This window comes from Pezoporus wallicus, unplaced genomic scaffold (assembly GCF_028554395.1).
Source record: "Pezoporus wallicus isolate ANWC-B61680 ecotype Strahan unplaced genomic scaffold, APGP_CSIRO_Pwel_v1 scaffold_6445, whole genome shotgun sequence".
Taxonomy (NCBI): Eukaryota; Metazoa; Chordata; class Aves; order Psittaciformes; family Psittacidae; genus Pezoporus; species Pezoporus wallicus.
In genome coordinates, this window is record NW_026641753.1 from 560,513 (window position 1) to 571,788 (window position 11,276).

The 11,276-nt window shown below is 42.7% G+C and overlaps 1 protein-coding gene across 1 annotated transcript; it reads left to right on the plus strand.

Annotated features, from left to right (window-relative positions):
• Positions 1–1,503: 1,503 nt before the first annotated feature.
• Positions 1,504–6,743, plus strand: VMA21 (vacuolar ATPase assembly factor VMA21). Its single transcript, XM_057425259.1, has 3 exons — positions 1,504–1,679; positions 3,581–3,690; positions 5,063–6,743. Exons 1-3 carry the CDS (start codon positions 1,525–1,527, stop codon positions 5,203–5,205), a joined length of 408 nt encoding a protein of 135 aa, XP_057281242.1. The 5' UTR covers positions 1,504–1,524; the 3' UTR covers positions 5,206–6,743.
• The last annotated feature ends 4,533 nt before the right edge of the window (positions 6,744–11,276 follow it).

Below are 11,276 nucleotides of genomic sequence, written 5' to 3' on the forward strand. Positions count from 1 at the left end.
AATGAGAGCTGTATTGTTTTAAAAGGGTGTAAAATTAGCTGGCTTACAGTGAAAGTGTGACTGTGAGTGCCAGACCTTTCTCTGTAAGCACCGAACAGCCCAAACTGTGCTGCATCTTAAACAGGAGGGAGCCACTGGCTAAGATAAGTTCATTGCTGAGGAAAAAAAGAGCAAAATTTACCAAAACCAAACCCCCAAAAAATTGCTTCTACAGAAATTAATCTTCTTTCTCATCTATACTGGAGAAAATATAATAGGAAGACCTCACTATTCACAATCAGTGGGGAGAAAATCACTGCTGCAGGCTGTTGCTCCTTCCCTCCCACCTTTACACACTGTAGCTGCTGGTGCAGTGTCATGTCCATCGCCTCTAGCCCAGACCAGGGAAATTCACTCTGAGCCTGAGTAAGCCCTGAGAGGCAAGCTCACAGCAGGAATTACCAGAACAAAGCGCTTATTTCCTGACCCTACTGCTTTCAAGGAAAACAACCCTCTCTTATATTTCTTCTCTTCCAGGCTCATAGGCAGCAGGATGCCCATGAGAGAGGCCATCGTGCTGTGCCACGTGCTATTTGGCACTGCACAAGGAGCAGGACAGGCTGCAGGAAGGCTTGAGGAAAGAGCAATGCGTGGAGTTAGTGACTCACGCGATTGAGATTTCGCATGGCTGAGTGGTAAGATAGCAACCATGGTTTTACCATAAAAGGGGCAAATATGTTATTGCCGTGATAGATGAGATTCAATTAAACAGCAACATTCAATTAAACGGCTTCCAGGGCTATTGTTTGAAAGCTTGCAATGCTTTGTGTTCCTGCTAGAGCTGTTGAGCACAAACAAATGAGACTGATTGCACAACACTGGTCTCCTGTTGAAAAGCTGTGTCCAAGTCCACCCCTTGGTGAATATTTAAGCAGAGTAGAGTAGCTTCAACAGGAACATGAATAGCTTAAACAGAGTAGCATTGTGGAGATGCTTAGTGCTCAGTTAGGTTACAGAACTGTGCAATATGCCCCAATCCTTGGTTACACTCAGATTTTGACCAGAAACTTCATCTTTGACTGGAGAAGGAATTTTGATTAAAGTTAGTGCCAGGAAAGCGGGAAACCTCTAAGAGAACAAACCTCCTTCCTAACAGGACAGCATAGGAAAACTTTACTGTTTCCCTTTAGAAAATGTCTTAGCCCTTGCCTGGCTTTTTTTTTGTTTTTTTTTCTCATTTATAGTGTTTTGTACTGGTGAGTTCAGCAGAACACGTCAAGAACATGGTTTTCTGCGGCTCCAAGACCACTGCCATCTGCTGCTAAGCCCAGACCTTCACCCAAGCAGCGGTGTGCTCGGCTGCGGTTTCGCCGCGCACCGACAACTTCCATCTCCCTCAAGGAAAGCACTCTTAAGCAGAACAGCCTCTACTGCTGTCCCAAGCCCGCACTCTGTAGCTCTCTGTGTGCCGACAACGCTGTCCGAGCACAGCAGAACGCAGCTGCAGCCCGTACCAGCAGGGCAGCAGCTCGGCGCTCAGTTGCTATGGAGACGGCGGCGCTGCCTATTTGCGCATGCGGGGGTCGCTCCGGCGAGCTTCCGGCAGACCAGAAGCTTCGGTGGAGCGGAGCGGGGCCGATGGATCGTTACGGGCCGCCGGTGGCGGGTGTGGGCGCGGTTCCCGTGCCCGATTTCAGGCAGTAAGTCCTTGCGAAGGGAAGGAAAGGGCAGGGCCTGACTTGGCGGCGGGAGGGACAGGTACGCCTGCGGTGTGGCAGGGCCTGGTGGTAGTCCGCGACCGGGCCGCTAGAAGGGGGTTCTGCTAGGCCGCGGCCGGCGGGGGGTGCTCCCGGTGCCCCGGAACCGCCGGGGTGGTGGCAGCGGAGGGTGCAGCCTCCGGACGGCCTTGGGGAAAGAGTGACTGCCCGTCTCGCGCTGCTGGCGAGATGGGGGGAGCGGGGAGGAGGGGAGGCCCCGGGTTTGCCCTGGCCGTGCCGCTTAGCCGCGGGCAGCCTCGAAACCCTGGCGCGGAGGCTGCTCTGCAGTTAGAAACTCCGCGTTGGGGCCGGGGTTAGATAAGAACGGTCGCTTTTGCTGCGTAGGGAAGTGATGAAAGTATGTCAGTATAAGAAAAATACATGTCAACACTGGAGTTTTTAACTTTGCTAATAAGCTGGACCTCATCTTACTGTTCTATGGGTAGGGGTTAAGTAGAGAATAGTTTCTAATTTCTGCAGGGGAAGTTTGAATGGGTTTATGCTCTCCATCCCGACAGACCTTGAGACAAACTCTAGTAAAGGAAAGTTTCCAAATATCTCGGGTTTTGGTTTTGTTTTGTTTGTTTTGGTGTAAAGCTACTTAATACGCAGTCTGAAAGTATGGTAGTACATGACCAGGAAAAAGTGCTGTTGACTTTAGTGTAAAAGCTGTGTGTGGCTGCTAAAGGGCGAGTTCTTGTGGCTTTTTAGTTTGGTTTTTTCCCCCCCCCCCTCTTCCTCTTATTTTTCCAAGGAAGTGTTAAAATGTGATTTCAAGCAATATACTATGGCACAAATGTGTTTGGATAAAACATTTTGAAAATACTTAAGCAAGAATTGCTGTAGATGTGCCTGGAAGTTTTATGTATCCCTGACTTGAGCTGGGGTTTATGCTTGTGTGTCAAAGCTTTAAGGACACATGCCCTTGAATCCAGTAGTTTTTGACAGTCAGAAGGGTATTGCTTGGTTTGCATGTTTACTTCAGCATTTAATAATGTAGTCAGCCAAGCAGAGTGAGTGAAAGCTGTTGAAAGCACACACAAAAACAAGCTGTATGTAGTGTGTTGTAAATACAAAACCTGTTCTAGCAGATAACTTTCAGGGAGAACTTACCAAGCACACAGTCCTTCATTGTGATTCTTTCTCAAGGTCTTTTATATCTATGAAGGTCTCAAGGTCTGTTTAGGTCTGTTTTAGGTCAAGGTTTAGGTCTGTGAAGGAAAAAAGGTTACTGATGTTTTGGTGTATTGGCTCTGTGCTCTGATTATTGCTACAGTTATCCCAACTTTCTTAGTGGAAACTAAGAAATTATTTTAAATAGAGGAACAACAACTAATAAAAAGGAACTTTGCTTCCAACAGCCGTTGAAGTCATTCTGCGTACTTCCCTCTGCACCCGAGCATGCAGGATTTGTCATTTTCCTAGACTTGTAGTTGTTTTTCAAAACTAGATGGAACTTGGCAAGTTTTAAGGCAGAATACTGTCATATGACAAGCTTGTGTCTAATACTAGATGTTTAATAAGGATGTAATAATACACTGATAAACATACTAATGTAAACCCCCTGTGTTATTAATGCTTGCAAAGCAATAACAGGGAAAAATCTAAAGACTGGTTTTAATCTTGTCTGTGAGCTTTGACTGGCAGAATCGTTACATTGTTTTGAATGCTGTGATTTTTGTTTCAGTCAACAAATGCATACTCCGAGTCTTTATCACTTCCAAATGATATAAGTACTCAATTCTAGAAGAGTAATTGGCTTCTGGTTGGGATGAGTTCTTGTCCTGTTTCAGGTGTATATATTATGACTTTCTTCTGTGTGTGACTTTTCTTATTTATTTCAGAAATGAGGGTTCATTAACATCAACTTTACGAACACTTCTGTTCTTCACAGCTCTAATGATTACATTACCTGTTGGGCTATATTTTTCATCAAAGGCTTATATATTTGAAGGTAATTCTGTTTCTGCCAATTAGCATTACTGTTAAAAGAAAGAGGAAAAAAACAGTCCTCTAATAGTGTCTTTGAATATTTGTTTCCTTGTGCATATTAATGGCCTTGTAATGTCTACTTAGAACAAAAAACTTTACAAATAGTTTGTGCATCCTTCCCTGCATTGTGGTCTTGGTTTGTATCGTACACAGGTGCATCCATTCCCCTTACCTAAAGGGTATCTAACAGCACCCTGCAGCAGACTTTTATCCAAATCACCAAGGCTATGTTTCCTGCAAGTGCTGCAGACTAATTGCATAGTCAGATACTGTTGTTTACTGGGTTTATTTTTTAGCTTTTTAAAACATACCTGTATTGTAAGTGTAAAGCAGTTTTTGTATACCCAGTTTCAGATACTGAATGTAGTTGCTTGTAGAGTTTCCTTTTAATAATAAGAAAAAAAAGATATTTTAGCTGTTTGTTTGGAGCAGTTCTGTCAAACTGCTACCAACCAGCCACATTCTAGCCTTGGTTCTGCAAGGCTTTGATAACTTTCTAATACTGTAGGAGAAGAGTGTCTTCCTTCAAAAGAGCTCTTCTAGAGATCAGTTTGTGAATACATAACTGAGCTGTTTCAAGGTGATTCTTCTTTGGTGTGTGCTGCTTTATGTTCTGAAGACTGAAGCTGAAAGCTTTTTAAGTAGGTTTCAAGATCCCTTTTCACCCTTTCCCCCTGCTCCCTGAGGTGTAGCAAGCTGAGCCCTAACTTTGCTGTGTCAATTAATGGCAAGATCTATCAGCACTGATAGAGGCTGGGTTTGTGTTTGGAGAGTGGTGGTTTTCGTGTGCTGTGATGAATGAAGAGAAATTGTATTTGGTTTTTTTAGTTGGTCTTCTGATACTTGAAGGCTTCTTACATGTGATATGCATTCATGTGTCTTAACTGGTGAGGAATTTCTGGTCTATGGTCTAAATACAAAAGGTAGAAGTCCTTTAATTTTAATTGTTGCTTTACCATTCTATCCTGTTACAGTAGCAAATAAATTATATCCCTGCTCATTTTCCTGCCCCACAAGAGTGTTATACTTTCAAAAAAAAGGATGTTGAGTTTTATTTGGTACTGAAAGACAGTACCAGAAAAAGTGAATGTTGCAGAACTCTAAGCTGTTGACTTCAAAACCAGGGTATTTAATCTTAAGTATTGAATAATTGCAGTCTTCTCTATTCCCAAAATAGTTGCAAGGTCTGTAATCAGTGTGGTAAATTCTTTCCTGTGATTCCTCCTGAGCTCAGTCATTTTGATAAATGTAACTTTAGTCTACAGGAAAATATGTGATTTGTTATTTCAGTGTTCCTAATAACTAATGCTCTTTGCTTTCTTTTATTTTCTCAGGTACCTTAGGAATGTCGGACAGGGACAGCTATTTTTATGCGGCCATAGTTGCTGTCATTGCTGTTCATGTGGTACTTGCTCTCTTTGTATACGTAGCATGGAATGAGGGCTCTCGACAGTGGCGGGAAGGCAAACAGGACTAGGATGAAGATCATTGTCATCTAATGCCTACAGACTGTAAATCAGATTTTTGTGAGCTGAAGAAAAAACATTCTTCACAATGTATAATACAGATGTACAAAGAGAAGGCTGATGCCTCCACTCTGGTTAGAGTAAGACTTGTGCTCATCATGAATGTGAAACAGTATTTTCTCTAATGCTGATGGAAGTTGTTCTTTAGCCAGCCTCTGCTATGTGGAGCTGAGGTCTTCACCTGGAATTAAAATGAAATCATTATTTATTAAAAAAAACAAACAAACAAACAAAATAATCCCGTAGCTATCTTTGTCATTCCTAGTACTTTTCTGGCTTGCTTTGAAAATATTGTCATGAAGCAGGCATTTTTGAGTTTAGAAGTAATTGCAGGAATAGAATGGGTTGGAAACTCAGGTGATATCTTTCTAACATGAAATACAAAGGGTTTTCTGGGTTTGTTTTTGTGTTTTTTTTATTATTATTTTCAGATGTAATTTTTTATTAAAGTGTAAAATTCAGTCTTTAATTTCCTGCTAGGAGGACTGTTGTATTACTTCATTGTTTCTCTTTCCAGTCTTCTACAGCTAATACTGATAATGCAAAGGAAATGGCATGGCATGTTTTTTCTGTGTCTGCATTTATATGTGTTCTTGATAACTGCTAAAGATTGTAGTTGAATATCCTGGGGTAAAGTGGTATCAGTAACAGCTATAAGCCACTCTCATGGATAGTAGAGGAATGAGCAAGAGAAAACAAGCTGTAGCCACCTGTAGACATTGTCCTTTCAGAAGCAGAACACAAGAGTGATCATATGGAAAATTTGCTTCTGTTCATAAATATGAACTTGTGTACTGTGACATGATACAATATGTTGATTGTTTTCTTTTTTCCTTAGTTGTGTATAGAAACTCTCTGTAGCCAAACCATAATGAGAATTTTGTGTTGCAGGATAACCTGAATTTCATTCCACTGCTGTGCTGTTGTTGGAAAGCTTTTAGTGTGTAGATAAAACATTTCTCCTAAAGTTCCAGCTATGCATAGAACTTTCCTAACACTGACGAGTGATGTTAGGCCACTGTGCTTTAGGTGGTTCTGTTAGCTGGAGTTTTCCAGTTTTAGTTTGTTTTAGTTGAGCCATTTTTGGAGGTCTTCTGCTCGGTATCAGCTGGGAATGGTTTTGGTGCTACATTTGTCTATGGTAAAATTTTCCCTCAAGCCTTTGTGTCATTTATGAATTATGTTCCCAGGTCTCCTTCCTCCCATCTCTGCACAGTCCCAGCTCTGCACAAGTATCTACACCATGTCACACTCATGCAAATAGCTTTTTACATTATGTTGCTGAAATGTGAACTTTTCTTACCCAGGAGCCCATTGTCAGGTTGCTGCCAGCAAACTGAAGAAGGGTCTTGTAGAATTTGAAATCCAAATTTAGGTTGTAAGCTGGCTTATAGTGGAGAATAAGTAGGAACATAGCTATTGTGCTCTACTACCTGGATCTTGTGCTATATGTGTTTTATGTTTCATATACCAGAATCCCTAGATTATTTAGTTACAAAAATGTTAAAAGTCTGTGCTATAAGAACGAGCACTGTAATGTCTCAACTGTTGGGGTAATGAGCTGAACATTTATCCATCCCTTGGAGGATCTTCTGTAAAGACAATGCTTTGATCCAAAATGTTCTCCTTGAAAAAAAAAAAAGGCAATGCACTACTCACTGCATAGGAGCAGCTGTGGAATGGGTTAATGTTGCCTGTGCCTGAGAGCTGAAATCACCGCTCAGGTAAATGACGCAATGGAAACAGTTGAATGGTGGAATTACATGATGACTAGAGAGCTTGAAGAACAGAAACAGCAGGCATGCAGTGTGGAGTGTACATGGAGTAAACAATGCCCTACTGAGACTCCTGTTGTGCCTTATCAATACTAAGGTTTAGTATTGTTGATTTAGATGTTTCAGGAGCTATGTTGGGGTCTCTTCAGGTTGCATGTTTCCTACCATGTATCTGATGTTCCTGTTAATGCAAAGCTAATTCTCATGTCAATTTTTAAATAGTTTAATGGCCATTGTAATAATGTGCTATATTGGGATTGCATGGCAAGGTTTTGTTAGCAGGGGGTCTACAGGAGTGTTTTCTTTGAGAAGATGCCCGAAGCTTCCCCCAGTCTCATAGAGACCCTCTGCAGGCCAAGGCTGAGCCCATCAGAAACACCATCCATATAACTGTCCATCTTCATAAAAAATTTGGTGTATTTTCCAAAGCTGTAAGTGAAACAGTAGTGTGACGGGCTGTGATTTCTGTGCATCAGTGATAGTAGTAGCACCTCTGGGTTAACATATTTAAGAAGGGGAAAAAACTGTGCAACAGCAGCTGGAGAGAGGACTGAGAATATGTGAGAGGAACAGCTCTGCAGACCCCATGATCAGTGAAGGAGGAGGGGAAGAGGTGTGCCAGGCACTGGAGCAGGTACTCTCCTCAAGCTCGTGGTATAGACCATGGTGAGGCAGGCTCTCCCCTTGCAGCCCATAGAGGTCAATGGTGGAGCAGATACTGATCTGCAGCCTGGGGAGGACCACATCAGAGCAAGGGGGTGCCTGAAGGAGGCTGTGACCCTGTGGGAAGCCCACACTGGAGCAGTCTGTTCCTGAAGAACTGCAGCCCATGGGAAGGACTCACATTGGAGAAGTTCATGGAGGACTGTGTCTCATGGGAGGTACCCCATGCTGGAGTGGGAAGGTGAGGTGGAAGGAGCAGCAGAGACAATACGTGATGAACTGACCACAACCCCTGTTCCTCCTGCACCACTGGAGGGGAGGAGGTGGAGAAAACTGGGAGTGAAGTTGAGCCTGGAAGGAAGGGAAGGGTGGGGGGAAGGTGGTTTTTATTTGATTACTCTGATTTGTTTGGCAATAAATTAAACAAATTTCCCCAAGTTGAGTCTGTTTTGCCCATGATGGTAATTGGTGAGTGATCTCTCCCTGTCCTTATCTTGACCCATGAGCCTTGTGTTGTATTTTCCCTCCCTTGTCTGACTGAGGAGGGGAGTTGATGGAGCAGCTTGGTGGGTGCCTGCTATCCAGCCAACATCAACCTACTACATTACAGACATGGAAACTGATAAAAGTTGGGGAGAGATTAATATTCTGTTGCTCTGGTTTTTATTTTCTATAAAATGCTGATGTAAAATTTTTACAGTGTAGTACTTTAAATTGGAACTGTAAATTTATTCATTTTATTACTAGGAATGGATTTGAGACAACTGTTGTTAAGAAAAAATTGGGAATACTTGGTCTGCATAAACCAGTACTGGAAAATTGCCTCTTGCTTAGTGGTCTGTCCTGTGTTTGCATAGGTTGACAGTTGGGCAGTTTATCTAAAGCAAGAATTTTATCTAGGAGTGAGCAAATACCTTGCAACTGAGATGGTAGCAGAAGTTTTCTGCAGTATTTTCCAAGGCTACAGAAGTTAAGGTACTGGAGACATTGAGAAGTGGAAAATCGGTGGCTACCTGAAATCAGGTTAGTTTTCTTCTGCGCTTATAATGGGGGGCTTTTTTAAATGCCTGCAGAGCATGGTGGTGGGTGCCCAGCCTGTGAGTGTGCAGGTGATCACCTTTGGTTTGTGCTTAGAAATGCCTTACATAATTAACTGCTGGCACTGAGTAGGAAGTCTCAAGAGAAAATGGTGATGTTGGTGATCACATTGTTAATTTTGTTGTACACTAGCATTGATTAATGTGCATGAACTTTACAGTATATTCAAAACAAAATACTATCTACCTAGGTTGTTGTGTAAGAGAGGGCTTAGTAATAACTGTCACTTAACATTGAAAAACAAACAAAAACCCAGAAAACCAAACAAACCCACATTCACTCCCCAAAACCACAACCTCCTGCATCATTCTCACAGTGCAGGTTATTGGATGCTATCAAACTTACAAGAAGCTAAAGGATGTAATTTTGCCATGCTGCTAATGCAGCACAACAAACTAGAGGGCAGGTTTTTCTGCCTGATTTCTGTGATGGGAGGGGAGAAGTGCTGCCTCATGAACAGTAAAATGCTTGATGTTACTGCTGAGAATAGTTCAAATGAGTACGAGAGGAGAATGAAGAGGACCCTTAAAGTAGCAAACTAAGCCACACGTATTACAAAATACTGTAGTATGGGTATGACTGGAATTTGGGTAGGCTGCAGCCCATAGGAGGGGGAAGAGGTCCTGTGGAGCAAAGGAATGAACTGGGGAGGTGGGGTGGAGATGAGGCAGGGCGAGGACCAGAATGTGCTGGCACAGCTTTGCATGTGATGACTGAGGTACCATGTGCTCTTGTGCAGAAGTGTTTATTCCACTGTTCTCCAGGGGATTATGCAGAGCCATTGATCTGAAATATTAAATGTAAATCATACAAAATGGCAAGCCAATTCCATTTTTAACTTCCAACCGAAGCTGTTCATGGGTTGACAGCTTTGGAGCGTGTGATCTGGGCCACACGTACTCAGCTTTGTCTTGTACAGACTAGTATTGTTACTGGCTCCGAGTCATCTCTTAGGGCAGGGTCAAGTGCTTGGTGTGTAAATATTTCTTTAAAAATAGCAAAGAGCAACTGTCATTCTAATGTTTCATTAGCTCTAATCAACCATCAGGAGGAACAGGCTTCTTGTTTCAAGTTCACAGGGAAAAGTGTTTGCTGTTCCCCTGCAAGGGGAGGCTCTTAGGTGCTTGAATGGGGCTTGCAAGAAGGAAACACTGTGTACTTTGGGCCACCACAGTCATTCTGTTATATTTGTGGTGAGGAATGACCAGGGAGAAGAACCTGGAAAATCACATAATTGACTTGGTGACTGTCCAGCTGAATGCCTGGGACTGAGTTTTCTTGGAGCTGATTTGCTGTCATGTTTCACAACCCTCTCTGTCCTACTCGCTTTGGATAGTGCATTCTTGCCGAGATGATTTGCTGTGGATGCACAGTGTTTCCAGGAGTGATCATGTGCTTACTTGTAACTGCTTTTACACTAGTGCAAACTACTCATGGGCCTGGAAAAAAAGCTGTTGATTCTTATAATTGGCACATGGCACACTGTGGTTTAATATTTCTAGTTTAAATGGCCCAGGGCTTAGGCACAGGGGGGTGTTATTAATTAAAACTGTTTTTAATTGAAGGATGATTTATGGCAGAGAGTTAACAGCAGTCAAAAATCAAAACCTGCTGTGGGTGTGGGCCTATGTGGCAGGCACCGCTGAGGAACAAGTTAATACCTTTGCAGTTCTTCATCCTCAAGATGCAGTTTCTCTTGACTCATAACGGCTCTGTTGATGTTGGAGATCATGTAGAAGTACCAAAGTTTAGCTCCACAGCTAAAGCTCTTTCAAGGGAATGAGTCATTGTGCAGATGTTTTTGTGTCTGACAGAGGAGACAGAAGAACACACTTCAGTCTCAAACCTTACCACAGTTTGAACCCTTCTGTAGAACCATTCTATAGAAGTAGCAAATGTTGGATGAGTCTTAATTTGAAGCATTATGATAGAGCTGTTTTCTGTAGAAGCTTGTGTTGCAGCCTGTGAGGTTGGTCCTTGTTCTGAAGGTCCTGTCCTCTTTGCCAAACCAAGAGGATCTTTCTCCATCTAGCCTGGGTCTCCTTTAAGAACTTTGTGCAACTCTCTTCCCACCTTGCCAAGTGAGAGTGGCTCTGTTCCCTACCATGAGAACATTTATCCTTGCACTTCCCTGTGTGCTCATGCTTCCTCCATGCCACTCCATCGCCCCCCCTGCCTGACTCCTGTGAACATCTGCAACAGTTGGACTTTATGATCTTAATGACCTCTTCCAGTCTAAATGATTCTATGGTCTGTGTCATTAATACAGCAGTGTAACGTATACTTTCACCAAAAAATCCAAACCAAAGGTGATTCTGATGATTGGAGTGTTTGAACCAATCTGATGCTTTGTGTCTTAGGTGCAGTTGTGCTTAAATGTGGAGTGGCTGTAGCTCATAATCTGCAGGTTTAGCCCAGCATCCCTGAGACTTTCTGTGTGGATATCAAATTCTGTGCTCCATGTGTTTAATAGAGGGTCCTCTGTC